The sequence below is a fragment of the Falco peregrinus genome, chromosome 1 (genome assembly GCF_023634155.1).
Source record: "Falco peregrinus isolate bFalPer1 chromosome 1, bFalPer1.pri, whole genome shotgun sequence".
NCBI lineage: Eukaryota > Metazoa > Chordata > Aves > Falconiformes > Falconidae > Falco > Falco peregrinus.
This window is the reverse complement of record NC_073721.1, coordinates 28,344,973-28,363,284: the sequence shown is the minus strand read 5'-3', so window position 1 is coordinate 28,363,284 and position 18,312 is coordinate 28,344,973. Positions and strand designations below refer to the sequence as shown.

Here is an 18,312-nt window from a genome sequence, read left to right as displayed (position 1 = left end):
GACGACTCCCATGTTCTGCAGGTCGGCCCATTCTGACACCATCACCGCCTCTTCTGCAATTAGCTTGAGCACTAACTGTCAGTTTTCTTCTACCTCTTAAAAATTCCACTTTTTAAAAGAAGGCTTATTTGGTCCTCTTTGCTAAATCAGCTTTCATCGTCTAAGTTTCTTCCCCGTGATTCCTCCCCTCACTAGAAAAGGCATCTCCGTTCATGCATTATATTTCATTTTTGGAATGAAACTTTTTAAAGACTGGTTTCAAAGCTATTCTTATCTCCCTTTTCAGCAGAGGAAAATTATTTCTAAATATTTCCAGCTTCACTCATGACTGCATAAACTAATGAGCTAACCTTCTCCTGCCAGCCTTTGCTTTACATTTTGATGTAAGTTAGACTGAGAATATACTTCTTCCCCTCAAACACCGTTCATTACATTCTATGAAATTAAAAACTTGGGCAGACCTAGTGTACCATTTTATTTGTTTCAAGACAAAAACACCATCACACTTTGATTCCCTGTTGGCGTTAACAATGGCAAAGGAGAGGCTTCTACCTGGTACGGAAGAAGAAACTATCCAAATAGCGGAAACTACTACCCCTAAGCTTCTCACTCAATTCAAAGGCTAAGTTTCCACCCAGATCTTTTTCTAGTTTACTGCTTCTTGCCTGTTTGCCTTGCTGGCGTTTAGAAGCCCCACACGGAGCCCAGCACCGTCAGCAGTGCAGAAAGATGGGCTGTATTGCAGAAGTTGCTGCGAACAGGGGGCACGACACCCAGATGGACAGAAGACGATACTAAACTAGGAAATGTTTCTGCCAAGCGCCGTGCCTAGTGCTGCTACGTGCGCCCTGCCAGCTAATTATAAAAGGCAAGCGCCGGTACAAGACATCTCGGGGAAAAATTCCCGTGCAATAAGCACTTGCAGCCGATGCCGCGTCCCGCCCCCGCTCCCCAGGCCCGCAGCGAAGGCGAGTGCCGGCCGGGGTGCCGAGGGAATCCCTCCCTCCCCTGCGCCCTACCGAGCCGGCTCTGGCCCCCAGCCCACGCACCGAGAGCCCCTCGCACCCAGCACCGCCACCCTTCCACGCTCAGAGCTACCGTTTTCCACCGCCGCTTCCTCACGGCCAGCATCCCCACGGAGTTTGCCCCCCACCCCGGAGCGCGGCGCCGCGGGCTGCAGCCGCGGACCCGCCGCCGGCTCCCCCGGCGCGGCGGGCGGGGAATCCCTCGCACCGACGCGGCCAAACTTCTGCCAGACACCGGCGCGGAGCCTGCGCTGCCGCCCGCCCCGCTGCGCCGCCCGGGGACCCGCCAGCCCGCCGCCACCTCCAGCCGCAGCCCCCCTGCCCGGGCACAGGTTGACATTGTCCCTTCGGAAACGGCCAGGCACCCAAAGGCTGGAAGATGATGTCAGCCGGGGGAGGACTGCGGCAAGGCTGCACCCACCCAGGCGAGCCCCCGCCGCCGGCAGCGCTCCGCGGGCGCGGAAAGGACGCGCCGCCCGGGGATGCCGCAGCCCCCCCCGGGCAGGGGCTCCCCCCAACACGCACAGCCTCCCCCGAGCGCCGGCCGCGGGATGCCGCCAGCCCGGGGGCGCCCCGCCGAGCCCTGCCTCCCCCCGTGCCCCCTCGCCGGGGTCAGGGCTGCTGCCGGCGACCAGTGTTCGCCCCGGTCCTTACCCTTTGGCTCGTCCATCCGTGCCGGTGCGGGCTCCCTCCTCCCTCTCCCCCTCCTCTTCCTCCCTCAGCCTCCGCCGGCTCTGCGCTGCCTTAGGGAGAGGTGCTCATGAAAATGGGCGCTGTAGTGGTCCATGGCTGTGGGAGGGGTTAGTTTAACTCTACATGACTCAATCCATCCAACTTGCGGGCTGACCTCCCGCGCTCCTCGAGGCGCGGATCCCCGCGGGGCCGCCGCGCTCCCCGCGCCTCGGGCTCCTCCGCCCGGCCCGGGGGTCCCGCCCGGCGCGCGCCCGGGGGGCTACCCGCTGGCTCTGCGGGGGCCGCGGCCTGGAGCAGGGCTGCATGGCTGGTGCCGGGGAGGAGGAGGTGTCATTTCGGCTGCAGAAAGTCTTCTCTAGTCGGCTGGTTCTTTTCGTGTGGGTTTTTGCCTTTTTCTTTTTTTTTTTTTTGGTTTGGTTTTCTTTCTTTCTTTTTTTTTTTTTTTTTTAAGTTGCATAAGACTGAGCAGATACCCTTAGCACCAGTGAGGTACACGAACTGTCCTGAGAAGACATGACCTTCCTTCTTTCTATCTATGAGGTCCAGCCCACAGCAAAAAAAAACCCCAAAACAGCACAAAAACCAAACCAAAAAACCCCAAACAAAACCCAACCACCAAGCCATGAAAGGAGATGAATCTGCAGTAACTGCTGATAGGTCACCTCCTGCACCTAGCTGCCCCATGGAACGACTCGCACTGCTGGCTGCAGCTCCTGGGGAGCTTCCAGGAAAGCCAATTTTCAACTACTTGTCCGGAAGGCCTGAAGGGACCCCCACCCCCAGATCCCCCCCCACTGCCTTTTACCCTTACGGAGCCCCCCCACACCTCCCAGGTTGACTCCACACAAATAAATACAGGACAGCGCTGGAGGACTCTCAGCAACTTTTCTCTGCAGCCTCTGAAGTTCAGGCCCTTTCCAGGCACCACACATGTCCCCACACCCCTGCCTACAGTTCTGTCAGCCTCCCACCCCAAAGGAGGTTGCCAGCCACCCTGTCTCTTTCATTTCCTTCTCAAAGCAGCAGCCACCAGCTTCCCAGCACCTTCCCTGCTGGTCACCTGGAGGGTGAAGTCACCAGGGCACAAGGCACCACCATGCTGCCATGCCATGGCCAGCTGCCATGCCCTGCTCGTGCCAAAGCCAGCTCCACTCTCAGAGATGTCACTTTTACCAACTCATCCTCCTGCTCCTGGGGCTTCTCTTTGCAGCCAGACAAGTGGACATGCTGCCCTGCAGCTGGGCACCACCAGCTTCCAGTTGTCCTAGGGAGAGGCAGGAAGAGCAGGGTCCTGATGCTAGGGACCTGGAAAACCACATCTGGATGTGGGTTTTCAAGTCCCTGCCGTTATTGCAGCCCCATTGCAAACAAAGACCAGCTCTTTCTCCTTCACATTGACCCGGCCTGTATTACTGCAAACTGGTAAGACGATGCTCCTGTTTATAATCTCTCTGGGAACAGGAAAACAGGGATCTACAAAATAAAGCAATCTACACAATTAAGGCTTTAGTGAGTTAAATTCTTTCTGAATTACTGTCAGCTTTGGTTCAAAAATGTAAGTGTTTATCACCTTGGTCAGAAAAATTGGCCTGGGCAGTGCAAATAAGGGAGAACTGATCTTACCTCCAGTGATAATGAGGCAACATTTTTAGAGGGTTTAGCATGGCAGAAGTAATTTTGTCACCTTGAACACCAAATCTTTTAAAAATAAGGGTGTAGTTCATACACCGCTCAGTTAACAAGTGCAACTTTAAAACTCTTCACTGTCATAAATGTCAATTGCACAGATTTATCAGTAAGAAACACTACTGACTTTTTTTAAAAAACTGATAAGAGTATGAGAGCTTATGTACCAGTCACACACTGACTTCTGCAAATCGTATTTTCTGGTAGAGTGTCATCACAAGAAATAAGAGATGCATTAAAAGTGCCACATTAAATGAACTAAACCCCACTGAATAGTAGTTTTAAAAAATACGGTTGGAATTTGGAAATTATTTGCAAATGGCTGTGCTTAGACTCACTCCAGAAGCTCAGCTGGGCTTATGGAAGAGCTCCCCTAAAGGCTGAGGAATTAAAATTTAACAAGTGGAAGATATCTACGGGCCCCCCTCAGAGAAAGGTAGGCATGACTCCACGTCATGTCTAACACCTCTTATGGATGCTCAGACTGATGTATTTCAAGTCCTTTAAAACTGTGTATGTACCTGACAAACTACAATAAGCTCTTTTATACAAGTCTGCCAGTAAGTTTTTTTTTTTTTTCCTGAGGAAGTTCAGCTTCAAACGGAGACAGAGGAAACCTTTATGGGGAGGGACAGGCCATCATTAGTCAGTGATCATGAAACATGCAGTGCTGTTCTTGCACAAGAGGAAGTTGTCACCTGCAGCATAAGGTCCCTTTGGGAAAGAGTTGCTCTGAACCGTGGTAGTTATGGTCTGCTGCACCTGAAAATACCCAGGTCCTTCAAAGAGCTGCAGGGAACAGATTTCTGAGTTGAAGATGATCTACTTCAAGTGATGGACCAAGAAATACGTGAACAGTATTTCCACAGCTACAGAAGCAGAGAATGACATTGCATGCTATTTTGCAGCCATTTAGTTTGGGTGTAAGAGACAGTGATGAAACAAATTTTCCCCCTTTGGTTCTGAAAAGGAGGGGAAGGGTGGACTTTGTAGCCTCATGTGACATGAGATGCAGACTTCCCCTTCCACAGATGGCCAGATCCAGATTTGCTAGAGCAGTTAGGTTCTGCCTGATGAACTCAGCTGCCTTTGGGCAAACCTCTAACTGCAATCCACGACCAGCAAAGGGCAACAGCGGATTCTGTGTCGCAGTCATTTCCATAAGAAAAAAACAACCGGATGAAAAAAAAGCAGCCCCGGAGGCAGGCATTTGTACTCCGATAAGGCTCCAGACAGTGTGAAGAGGAAGCTTGAAAACACAGAAGAAAAAAAAAAAAAAAAAAGAGGAAACCGAAGAGCTCAGGATGTAGTTTCCACACATCTTTAGCCAGGGGTAAGAACAGCAAAACAAAGAAGTGCCACTCTTCTACTCCTAGGACAAACCCAAGCATCCTGTGCAACTTCGTAGGAACAAAATACTTCTTAAATATCCATCATCTTCCCAGCCATAGGAAGAGCTTAGTCTCAACCGTCTTGCTCCTCTAAGTTTACACAAGTTGTATGTGTGTTTGTGTGCATCTAAACCCATGAAACTTCATAGGTGTCTCAAATTTGCTGTTTTGCAGATGAGGTATGCTGCCTTTGGGACTCAGAAAAGGAGCAAGAGTGAGCAAGCACTGGGACACATTAACTCCATTTCCAGAAGACAAAAGGAACCAAGGTGATTACACTGGAATCCAGGACCAGAACCTCTTGGCTTTGGGATGGGGAAAGGAAACCGCCTGTAGGAAAAGTCAGTGAGCCTGGGAACAAGCCTACAGACATTAGAAGCCTTTGTAGCTTGCTTCCACAGAAAGAATCAGTATGAAAACATCTGAAATATTTTAAACAAACAGGCCATCCCATCACCAATCTCAAGAACAATATCAAAGTCACCTTTCCATGTTTGCTTAGGGGCATGGTCTGGGGGTGTTTAGGTGAGGGCATCAGCCTCAAGAAACTTTGTGTGTAAACACTGGCCTTAGCAGGGATAGGCTAAACAGTCCTCAGGCTTTCCTAGACATTTAGTCCCAGTGTGCTGGCTCATGTCACCACCTTCCAGCTGGCAGCCCTGGGACGAGGGGCAGCAGGTACCCAGCCCTTCATGCCCAGCACCTCTGCAACAGACGATAATTAGTGAACGTCTCCAGAAAGACAGTGAACACATTAAATTGCTGGGACCAGAATTCTCTAAAAAGGGAGGTTGATCCAAGTGATTAGGACAGCTTCCTTCTGGAAAGGAGGGCAGAAAAGAGGGGCCAGGCATTAGAGAAAGAAAAATAACCAAAGTGCTAAAGGTGCTAGGTAATTTTTTTTCCCCCTACAGCTTTCAGCCCCTTGGCCCACTCATCCCACATTGCAATCACCTCAGACTTTGACAGTTTTCACCACACAGCAGACCAAGTCCTCCCCACATCTCCAGGTTTTGCAATAGCTGAAGTTCAAATGCTTAATTTAGATACCCAAAACACTTCCTCTGAAAAGCATACCTCTTGGATGACTCCTGAGGGAACCAACAAACAAGCAACAAGCTATACAATACTTGTGTGCATGGAGCATTATTTTTAAAGAATGCAATTCTCTGAAAAAGGAAGAATTACTTTTGGTATTTAGGAAAAAGATGAGATGGCCTTCAGCTTCAACTTGCTGCAAACAAGTATTGTTCCTTAACCTTAAACATGAAATGCATTTTGTATAAAAGTGACTTAAGTTCCTTTGTTCATCTTACTTCCTTGCCTTGTTTTAAATATTTGTAACCCGCTGCTCAGAGGATACCACTATCCTGTGTCTATACCGATACTCACAGATCTTGTCACCCAAAACCTGTGTATCACCTCTAAGATAACACCTTTTGTACTGTGGTTCTTCTGCACTTTTTTTTTTTTTTTTTTTACTCATCAGTAAACATTACTATCACCTCTATCATTCAGCTCCAATACAAGTCCCTTTCATTTCTTTGCTGCTTCTTGCATCAGATCATGTCTCTATTGCTGGTTCCTCTTCTACTTCAGTGTAATTTCCTCAAAGATCCTGATACTATTTTGTTTTTAAGTGCAACAGATAAAATCATTTATCTTGTCTGTTACTCAACCACTACCCTCTTGTGATCTCTACTGACTTTTCTTCTCCATTCATGTTAAAGTTTCATAGCCTCTGTTCATCTCTTATTTTTGTGATATAGGGATCATAGCGCTCAGATGACACATCTGCAGAACAACCTGTTAGTTATTTACTGGTTTTGCGTAAAACTGGTAACAGAATTAGTGATGTTCATTAAAACTGACAAAAAAAAAGGAAAAAAAAAAAGAAAAAAAAAGAAAAAAAAAAGAAAAAAAAAAGAAAAAAAAGAAAAAAAAAAGAAAAAAAAAGAAAAAAAAAAGAGTTATTGCATTTTTTTGTAGAGGCCAATCAGTTTTCTAGTTAGGTTTGTTCTTCCAAACAGTCTTGGCTATTGAAGAAAAACTATTTTTACAAAAGATATGAAACACCCTTATTGTTAAAAATCCACAAAGCTTCCACAAAACATGCAAACAAATTCCCACTCAGCCTCAGAATAACAGAAGCAGCATGAATGATGGGCACTGAAATGTCATTTGAAAGGAGCAGTACCCAAAGGCCTATTCTGAAACACCTTAAACTGCCAATTTAGTTTATGTATTCATTAGGTGTAACTCCATAACAGGCTTGCAATGTGTTATTCTATAAGTTTAACATACTTTCAATACCATTATCTCATAATATCATTAAAGGTTCTATCACTACTTTTATTTAATGTTACAAAGATACATTAACATACTAAAAGTAAAAACAGTCTTCATGAGCTCTACAGCTTAGTGCAAAAAAAAAGTATACCCTAAGTAGTAATATGTCATATTGGTCATTATCCAAGTACCTAGTTCACAAAACACCTGTTGCTTTTTCTGCTCAGGTTATTTATTGCACCTGCTATATTACCCATGTCAGCTGTAAATATTGTAAACCAAATTCCAGATGATCTTCAGTTTGCTTGGTAATTTTTAATAAAACCATCACAGTCCCAAACATAGGCAACACCCTGCCCTGTAAGTCTGCTTCTCAGATCATTTGTCATCACACACAGCACGTTGGTACTCCCCTGCTAGAAACAGAGCTCTTGGTTTTCCTTCCAAGCAAGTGCAAATAGAGCTAGGCATAAGTATTATTACTGGGTTTTAGCGGGTTCGTTAGTGTTGGAGGTATTTCCAAATCCTTTGATCTTTTATTCTTATGGTTTGCATCTTTTAGTATCTTTGTATTGTTTTACCTGACAGGAGTGGCAGACAATCCCTAATAATGGCTTACCAAAGCAAAAATTTCCAACTTTCCGATGTTCTCACAGAGCAGGGAGCCCTCACTGGCTACACAGGACAGAGTTCTTAGGAGCAGCTAATAACAATCTTCATCTCTTTAGTCTCACTTTTAATATTATGGGGCTACCAATACCTAGAAAAGAAAGGAGCTCTGTAAAATGGGATGGGTGAGGCTAATAAAAAGAGCCTCCAGTAGAAGAAAGTAGAAGTGAAGAAAAAGACAGCAAAAATATCCTTATCCTCAAAGATCTAAGAGGCTATAAGAAGAAAAAGTGAAGAAAGTATCAGGACAATCAGTAGTAAACGTAACATGACTAAGGGATAGCAAGTATCAGTTACCCCGTCTAACAAACAAAACTTCAAACTCCCAAAATCAGTAAAGGAGAGAAACAAAATATGAAAAAGAAATTAACAATATGCATATAGGCTTTCAATAATTGCTATATTAAGACTGAAGATAGGAAATGTACTACCTCATCTGTAACACATACAGCTCATCTGTATGGTTTTATGACTAAAGTTAATTTTTGTCCTGTTAAATCCTAATTTAGCATGCAACAACATTGCTAGCAAAACAAATATACAATCATCCCAAAGCAGCTATTTTCAAAAGAGAACTGTGCATATTTAAACCAGGTTAAGTCACTCAATTTTAATATTTCTTCAAAAGAAGAAAAGTAGACAGAACGTGGAAAATATGCATAAAAAGGAAAAGAAAAACTTTAAAATAAATACTTTTAAAAATGCCTGAATTCAGCCCGACTACCCACTCACCCTCTGTTAAGTGATCTATTCTTTAATAAGGGAGCATCCGCAGAAGAAAGCCAGTGGCAGCACATAGACACATTGTCCATCAGATGTCATTCAGTCAATAGCAGAAGAGAAGCTGACTGCATCCACCCGGAGGGACTATCTGAAGACACTGGCAAAAAGGGAGATACCTTAAAAATCCCAACCATTTCTAATTTGCATGCTTGTTAACCATAGCCATAAATATACCCATGATAATTCAGCCCACCTGTTTTGCTGTGTTCTAGAAGCATAAAATGCTCTCCTTCTAACAGAGCTACAAAAGTAAGCTTTGCTGTGGGAAGTAATTAAGCACCAGTTTGTGTTTGATTATTGACTATACTTTATCAAAAAGGAATCCACTAAATCTTTGCAACAGTATAAGCCTATTTACACCCCACCTCGTTTCAGTACATGCCTTCTCCAAGTTTATGCATGTCCACGAGCACCACAGAGAACTATCTATAGAGACGTGAGTTCTCAGATATTTTCAGACTTGCTCTCAAATTCTCACTATGAGATTTCTCTCCATGTGAATTTATGTATGCCTTACACGGCTTTGCATACAAGCATTTCAGTGTGGTCATCTTTCTTTAGTCTCTGGGAGGTTTCATGTTCTTTTCTAGTTTTGTACTTCAGTAGACTGACAAAAATGGGGAGAAAAAGGAGACTTCAGAGAAGTCCTGAATTTTAGAAAATACAGTATCTTAGTTTACTGGCAATTGACATTTATTTCTGCCACAGGCTCTAGTATTTTTGCCTTACATAAAGTCTTCTTCACTCCATTTCAGTTCTCTTTGAATTAGCTGAAAAAATGAAGTAACACTACATTTAAAGCAAACAAATTTTTATTTTTTGGTACTTTCATTGACTCATAAATTTTGGGGAAAAGGTTAAGTTTGATCATTTCCAGTTGTGTCAAGCTTAACACTTAATTCAAAGTTGAGAGACTATTTTATTTTATGAAATACAGTATTTGTGCATATATTAATAAGGGAAAAAATCAGTCTAGGGTCCATAGATTCATGTATATTGACTGCATGATATGAATGGCTTTCCAGTCCTATTTCTCTCAGTGGACTTCCCCCTTTTCCCACTACCAACTACAAGTGATTAACTTCAATGCTGTGTTGTATGTACAGGTCTGCCTTCTTACTAAACACACCTAGATGATTTCAAAGCAAATTTACCTTTTTCTTCTTGAGCTCTTCTATATACCAAAATGTATGCTGTAATCATTCATCATGCAGGAAGCATAATTTATCCACTTTTTCCATGAATGCATCTCCAACTTGGCATCCAGTTTAAACTGTCATTTGTATTGTCAGTGTTTTCCCTGTATAGTCTCAACAGTGTCTTCACCTACTTAAATGTGTAAGTATATTCTTATCCAACAGTCCTGGTTCTAGAAATAGCCTTTCTACATCTCCCAGCATCATCAGATGGCCAAGTGTTTTCAAACTGAAAGTATTTTTTTCTGAAGTTAAATATGTCAGTATCTCTCATGCTGTCATTAAATTAACGCTTCAAAACCTCCAACTTGTCTGACTACGACAGCATCAATAAAACAAATTCTATCAATTATCTATTTAATAAACTATTTTCTATAATAGTGATTCCAGTTTTTCAGTTATATCAATATTTTTCAGTATCATTTCAGTATATAGGTAATAGTTATTGCGGTATTTCACCCAAACATCCTTTGGAAAAAGGAAGTTACAAAGGGGATGAAATTCTATGAACAGGTAGGAAAGTAGGCAGAAGGAAAGATTTAAGTCTGAAAAAATATTCCCACCTGAAAAGATTCATGAAGGACTAGGCAAATATGCTTGACTGGTTTTTTAAGTAATTGCAGCACAAGAGTTTCTTTTCCAAGGAAACTCACATCTCAAAAGCTCTTGTGCAACCTACTTTCTGGCACAAGGAGTTTTTTTGCCTCACAAATCAGGTACCTTAACTAGCTTAGTTACAGACTAGCAGGCTCTGAAATCAGCTCTCATCTGCAAAGACCCTGTTACTTGCATGGTGCTACCCTTCCCCAGGCGTGCTCGCCATGCTTGGAATAAGGCATTTCCACCCATCTGCGTCCTGCCGGTGATATTTCCAGCAGATAATTCATTCTATGGCAGCAATTGCACTCACAAAGCAAAAAGCTTGTCCCCTCACCGGCAGCTCTGGGTGACACTGGGGTAGGGAGGGGGGCACAGCTGGGTAGGACATCAACTGCTGCCTCCCGGCTCAGCCCTGGCTTCATGCTGGGCAGCGGAGCCCCCCTGCACCCAGCAGGGCCCTGCGAGGGACAGATAACTGCTGACAGCCACAGGCAGTTGGCTGTGAGCAGATTGTCATTTAAACAGTCTGCAGGACAAATACCCGACACATGCAGCAGCCTGGCTGTCACGCTTCTAGGATAGCCGGTCTGTTATCTGGATCACAGGCTGACAGCGGGCCTTCGTGTGACATAGCCAATACATGGAAATACAACATGCAAAAAACTAATTTCAGAGGGCTAAAAGCATTATCTGAGCCGAGAGGCACATCAATTCCATTAATTTTTGGTTTTCAGTCTAGTTTCAATCTACTTCTTAAAAGACTCTGGAGCATGAAAATAGGGTAAAAAGTTAATTCAATGAATAAATTCTAGTTTCAAACCCACTAGAAAAAAATGTCAATTTTCAAACTTCTTAACTTGCATTTCAAATTTCTTAAAAGTTTACATGGACCTTCTTTCTCTAAATTGATGACTGGTCTTTAAAGAGCTGTGGGTCATTAAGCAAAGTTTTTGGACCAACGCTAAGAGCTGCAAAAGAGAGCAACTGCCTGTGGAAGTTACTGATTTCACTTCTGTTCTCTTTCACACAGAGCAGACTTCCTCTGAACTCAGCTGTGTCTACTGGAACAACATTACATCACAGAAAATCTAACATGCTAAAAATATATCCTGTAGGTATAATCTTAATTATGCTTAGGTTAAAAAGATTTAGTAACCTTGGAGATAGAAAACAGTGTGGAAATGATTATTTTTAGCATCAAGGAACTTCTCCAAGCAACAATACCACACAGCGTAAAAATATACCAGGTCAGTACACTTTGGAGATTTCAAGTGTTTCATCTTCTTATGGGCTAAGCTACAGTCCTATTAACTTAAACGATATTACCCTGGAACACTTCCCATCCACGCACCCTACCCCCCAATTCATAGTCTGTATAACCAAAGAAATTACAGACATGCAAAGACATACAGGAACTTTAAGCATACCGTCTTTACAAACTGAGCTTGAATCGACAACAATGGAATTTTCAACTTGTTTTCAAGACACCCATCTGCTGCTTTAAATATAATTTGCAATACTGAGAGCAAAAGCTCCAAGTGACAGCCTGACCTTGGGTTGAAGAGGACAGTAATTTCTCCAGGGTCCCATGTTTGCTGGAACGTTCCTCATACCTTAAAGTCCTCAGGCTATAGTCACAGGCAGAAGTAGTCTCAGCAAGAGTGCTATGGCATCAACAATCCACATTATTTGCTCCTGTTAAATCATGTTTGTGTACCAATAGTCTCCCCAAGCTCCTCCTTCCCTTATGAATATGCCAAGCTGGTTTGCTGGGCAAACACAGCACACGCCAGCCCTTCCCATCTCCTAACTGGGTAACAAGTGCAAGTGTGTGAGTGTATGTGACTGTAGGAGGAAATAATGGAAAGTACCGTGTATCTGTTGATATCAGCTTGTTTATAGTATTAGCAGCTTCATTTCTGCTAAATAAAGGAGAAATTCTAATACTGGTAGAGAGAATCTCCCTGACTTGATGCCCTACCAGGGAAATGCATCGCATAGCGATACTTGCCTAACCTTTGTTAGCTGTGAAAAGAAACCCTAGTTTCTTTTGCTCGTAGTTCAGAACAAACAAAACAATTTCAATGCTTAGTGACAAAGCCTAAGCGGAAGTCTATACACTGAAGATTTATTAACAAAAAGATTTACCAGAAGGACATAAGTGGATATCCATCATTAATATCCAGCATTTCCCAAAATGCTCAGATTTTTCATGGCCTTGTTTCCCTCACGTAACACCAACTTTCGCATGCTGAGCAACTGCTGAGGTTTCCCAGCCATCAAGGGTGGGTTGCAGTCTCCTCCACCAAAAAAATCAATGTGAGCAGGCTGAGAAAAAACGAACAGCCCTGGAAACGTGGAGGTCGGCTCCTCTCTGGAGCTGTGCCACTGTACACTGCCGCAGTAGCTGGCACATGCTTCAACATATTAAGAAAACAGACTTTAAGACAGCTTGGTTTAAATGGAGGCAAAATTAAATACTTAACACAGGAACAATAGGGTTCTTTGTGGCAGGGAAAAATATTTTTTCCTGCGAGTGCTGGCAGACTAGCTTGTCTATTCTGCTTCTCTTTGCTCCGAGTGCCTTTCATTATTATTATTTTTTATACTGTTTCAAAGAACAGTCTGGAATTCAGGGAAAAGCATTACCTACCACTGTGACACAGGCCTGCCTAGCAATATAAGATAGGGAAATGCATTTTCCCAAAGCAGCCTCTCACTTAAGTTTACCAGGCTCCTGGAATAGCTGACGGGGGGGGGGTGGGTGGTGGGGTGGTGGTGGTGGGGGTGGGGGTGGGGGGGTGTGGGGTGTGAGGGGAGGGGGGCTACATTAGCATGTACAAACACAAACACGGCCAGCCTCAAGCTGTTAGTCTTTTCTTACACAGTTCCCATTGCTATCCTTCAGTTCCTGCCTCAGCATTAATTTTTCTTTCATTTTTTAAACGTTTCTCTTTTCTTTGCTCCCTCCCCCATCTTTTGGTTGCTCTTTCCCTTTTAAGTACTCACTTCTCTCACTTCCTAATAGTCCTTTTCTCTCAAAACAATATATTCTCTCTTCATATGTTTCCATCAGGCTTTTTCATCTGAGTTTTTAATCTATTTCTTTTCCCTGGAGAAGATTTAGGGCATCTCCTATTTGTTTCAATTGGTGTGCTTTTATGTTTAAGAAATTCTGAATGAAGTGCTGCTAAACTAAGTTTAAAGCATGAAGACTTGTTCTACTTTAGAAAAACAGTAATAACATTGCTTTAAATTGTTTCCAGATGTAGTTTATAAGGCTAAATCAAATATGACAGCATCTACAGTATACCAGAGTATTTCATCACTGCATCACGAGCTGAGACCTCGCAAACATTTTGCACATATCTAAGTTACTTATCTTTTGAAACATAGTAACAATAGCAGCAATGGACAGCTATGACAAGCTGAAGGTTTACTGCATAATGCAGTCATTTATGAAAAGAGTCGTTTTGCCTGCATTTCTTATATAGCAAGATTTATAATTTAAAAAGTAATTTAAAAGTTATTTTGATGAAATTATTTTATTGGTCACCTGCAGAAGGCTAGTATTTACTGCCTTAGTTTTTAGAGTAGTTGCTAGTGTTCTAATAAGTGCACTCTTAAACTACAGAATATTGTTCGTATCCTCACTAGTAGTTAATTCTTTACATGAAGGAGCCAGTTGCAGCTGTTGATTTTTTTCATTTTTTTCCTCATTTTTTTTCCCCTTTTTTCACCTCAAGGTGTGAATCCAAAAATTCTGTGGATTGACCCAATTTCCAGGTGACTCACTGGGGCACAGGAATAGCAAAATGCAGGAATGCAGTATTTACATTAAAATTATTTATTTAGACCCACGTCTGTACAAGTCTCCCAGTAAATGAGAATTGTACTGGAATTCTTAACAGGTAGTTTTCATCACTTCTTTCTTGTGGAAGTGGGATATTTATGATCCATCCTTTAAGTTTCATTTAATAAAGACAACGTGACCCTACCATTAATTTACAGGAGGGAAGGACTGATCGCCTTGCAGTTGGTATCACCTCCCCACACTCACCCAGTTCTGCTCACTATCCCTTTTTTACCTTTTTGCTCTCATTCCAGTATCCCTTTCCAGGTAGCCTTCTGTACCTTTAGCATCCTTGTGAATCCATCAGCCAAGCAGCTCTTGAATAAACCAGCTTTGAGTCCTTCCCTCAATTACACTTCATTAAGGAAATCTATAAACCTACCTTATCCTCTAAGGAACTGTTAACATGACTACAAAAAGAAAAAAAACAAGGCTAAGACAAGCAATAAAAGAAATCCTGCAACACAAAATCCCGATGCCATTCAGCCAAACACTGTCCCTCAGGCACTTCTCACCGAGTCCTGATCTTACTCCCTCAACCGCAATTCAAAAAAAAAAAATCGCAGTTCAAGCGCAATGCAGGACTTCAGCCAAAATCCAGCACAAGGGTAGAAGAACATTGGTCATTCAGGCTGGAGTTGGAAACTTGAAACAAATGGCAGCCAAGTCACCTCCTCGAGTGCCACTGCACAGGACACTGACTGCAGTAACCGGGCTGCCATGTGGCCAGGGGACCGATCTGAACCCAGATCACTGTTGGAACATTTACAAGTTGTGAGATTCATGAAGAGATAGCTTATGTAAAAAAAATAATATTCCTGCTGTAATGTTCAAGATTCTTAACTAAAGTAAAAAAAAACCAGAACAAACCAAGCAGGATTAAGCTGCTCTTTGATTGCCTGTTTCTTTAGTCTCCTAATTCAGGGTGTCTATAGGCCTTTTCTTATTTCCTCTGCAGGAAAGAAAAATAAAACAAAAAGCATTGCCCAGGTGGTGCAGCGGAATATTGTGATTTCTTGTGATATGACCACATGCCTCTGCTAGGCCTATGGTCTTTTACAGACAGAGGTGGGACAGTGTTTGAGAAACATCTCCAAAGTACAGTGCTTTCCAGGATTGTCTGTACCTCCCGCAGCTGTTCACAGCTGTTTAAAGCCTCACCATCACTAAAATTGTCTTTGCTTTTATCAGAGTGGCATTTTTGCAATTTCTTGGAAAGAAAAAAGCATCCCTTTGGAATTTAAATCACTTCTCAGGGGAAACTCAGAGACAGGAGCTTGCCCAAAGCTGTGCAAGTATCTGCACTAAAGAGCTGCAAATGCAACTGTGCAACATGCCCATGTGGGCTGTATTGAAGGCGTACAAGTGTCATACAGCTCATCCACTGCGGGGACTGTATCCCTCGCTAACGGGTGACTTAGCCAGACCTCATATTTGGTCAATGAGCATCCATGGGTTAACAGACAGTTGCAGCTCACTGTTTTTCTGCAGCATAAAGCAACCCAGGAGCAGTTTGGTCCATGCTTTTGGGCAGCTCCAGGTTGCAAAAGCCTCCTGGGTTGAGGGCTGCCCTGCAGGCTGCCTGCAGCTGGCCAAGTGGGCTGTGCAAACGGTCAGAAACACACGGGATAGATCCATCCAGACATTTTGTCTGTCTTAGTTTGTGCCATCCTGCTTCCAGAATATCTGTCCCATATAAACATGTTTTGATGTGTAAACACTATTGGATGTAAACAAATTTGCTGCAAGTTCCATGGCAAAGCAGCAAGAGATTCCTCCATTCCACCACAGTCAGCACCAGCACACCAACATCAGGGGTGACATGACACTCTCTTCCCCCTCAGGATGCATTTTGAGTTAAGTTTGACCTGGTGGGAGCTTTGGAAGCACTCTAGGTCTGCTGCTGCTTCAGTCTAGCTCACTGCAATAACCTGCACTGAAGTTCATCACTTAAAGGTGATATAGGTTAAAACTGGCCAGTTGGAGGTGTAATATTGGGCTTGGTGTTTTCTGGATGTGGAAATTCAACAGTATAATAAAAGGGAACCAAAACACAAACTTGCTTGAACTTCTCCCATTTACCTGCATGGCTTACATGAAGTTTAGCTTGTAAAATCTTTTTATTTGCAATAGACTTTCCCATTATTATCACATTTCAGAGCTGCACGTGATAGTTCCTAAAAGGCTTACTGCTTTTATGTCAGATTGGGAATTACTTATGTACTGTATTATCAAGTACCTCATAAACTAATATATATATATATAAATATAAACATATAATTACTTTTTAAGCTTAAAGCCTCACTGTCTGATTTGAAAGAAAATTGAGCAGTAGATGCTTCCTCCCCCTCTTCCCACAGCAAATGGGAAGTAAAGAAAATACAGCTGCAGATGCAAAAAAATTAGAAATATTTCAAGAATTTTACTGCAAGCATGATTCTATTTTCTTCAAGGAGACGATGGTAAAAGTAAACAAAAAAGATGTTGCAGGGGGATAGGTCAGGAAGCAGTTTTCAACTTAAATATCTGGGGTGACTTAAGGCTGAGAGAGGTGGTTAGCAAAAAGTTTTCCAAATAAAACATTTCTAAATAGAAGAAAACCCAGTATTCTGAGATATTTAAAAGCTGTTGGTAGCTGAATGCTAACTTACTTCTGTGTGCTCCAAGATTTGTTTAACTCGCATTCAAAACTTCTTTGATATGCACTATGCCAAAACACTAATTCTCCATGAAAAAAAGTAGTAAGACTGAGTTATGTTCATAGGTTTTACTGTAGTGACTAGATATTAATATTGCAGACTGAATACAATAATAAAGCTTATTTAAAGTAAGAGTCACCAGAAGATGTGCATATAAGAGTGAGGCAATGATTTAGAGTGCCCCATGGTGACATCGGGCATGCCAGTTAACTACTTCACAAACTAATTTTTCAGCCATAATTTTTTGGCTTTAAAAAAATATATTATTTTTTTCCCACCAATATGCTGGTTTAAGCAATGCAAGTTTTAATCAAAATATTTGCTCTGGCTAATAATTTTATGATCTTGCTACTGACATGTTAGCAACACTCCAGCCTCCGGTAGAGAGCTCCCCCAGTATGGCAACACTGGGCAGAACTCTGCCAGTACCATGATGGGAAGGCTTTGAGATCTTCGGTCTCTTGACTACAAGTGGTGCATTAATAATTCCACCGCCTAAACACAACTTGGCCAGCATACACAGCATTGGCACTCACAACGATTTGTGTATGTAGTGTACAAATGTAGAAATAGTGCTAAAGACCTGGTTTAAACCTAACAATATAAATAAATATTAATTACATGCAAGTACTTTTTTTTTTTTTTTTTTTTAACCTTAACCTTATTCCTAGTCTGTTCCCTTCAGCCTGTGAACATTTTTACTGTGCAGCTTCCAGGGGTTTTTATGCCAGTATGCTGTGTTTAACTTCACACACTCTAGTAAGGTACAGTGTGCAAGTTTGAATGCAATTAATATGTCAGAAAAATCTTTATCACAGTAACAAATCCAGACCAGTTTAGCAAAAATCTAAAAAAACCCCAGAACGATATAACTTGAAGAAAGTGTCTCTTTAAGGTTTAACACTATCATTTGAAATTCCAATGTTTAATTGTTAAATTTATTATTTAAACAAATAAATAGCTCCCCCAACTTTGGTAAGTTTCCTTGAAGGGCTTAAATTTTACAGCGTATTTCCAAGGCTGCAGTTCTGTTGCTTTTGAATTTTCACTTACATTAAATCACTGAAGAAAGTTGCCTATACAGGGCCCTAAATATTCAGTGAGTTGCATTTTCCCTACTTGAGTTTATTACGCTAACTTTCTGACATTAATCATTGTCTCAATTTCCCTTCAAAATAAAGAAGTGCAAATGCACTGTTTCTGGAAACTCTCACAAGAATATATGAGAAAAGAAGCCAATTTTATTATATCTTAGAGATGCTATCATGGGGAGAAGTTAAATGATAAAATGATAATGATAAATGAGTTTTGTAGTAGAGCTTCTGTAATTAGTAGTTTCATTTCAAGTGATAGCCACTAAAATCTAAATGATGTAATTTTTTTCCCCATAGCTTAGGCAGTCTTTTAATGATTAAAGACGGAAAGGTT

At 42.3% G+C, this 18,312-nt stretch overlaps 1 protein-coding gene across 8 annotated transcripts in view; it reads right to left on the bottom strand.

Moving 5' to 3' along the window:
- The window catches only part of ENTPD1 (ectonucleoside triphosphate diphosphohydrolase 1), a 57,120-nt gene that overhangs the window by 30,928 nt on the left and 7,880 nt on the right, over positions 1-18,312 (bottom strand). The window contains exons 1-3 of one of the 8 annotated variants that reach the window (XM_055798613.1): positions 11,946-12,101; positions 8,486-8,633; positions 7,704-7,844 (exon numbers count right to left, since the gene is read on the bottom strand). The exons of 1 other annotated variant lie outside the window; for it this stretch is intronic. Coding sequence is in view for 1 of the 7 variants with exons in the window: in XM_055798580.1 (XP_055654555.1) it covers positions 1,680-1,695 (16 nt within the window). In the remaining 6 variants the exon portion in view is untranslated. Of the gene's footprint in view, positions 1-1,679; positions 2,210-7,703; positions 7,845-8,485; positions 8,634-11,883; positions 12,102-18,312 lie in introns of those variants that run through there. 6 more of the 8 variants (XM_055798598.1, XM_055798607.1, XM_027788865.2 and 3 more) reach the window with 6 other exon arrangements.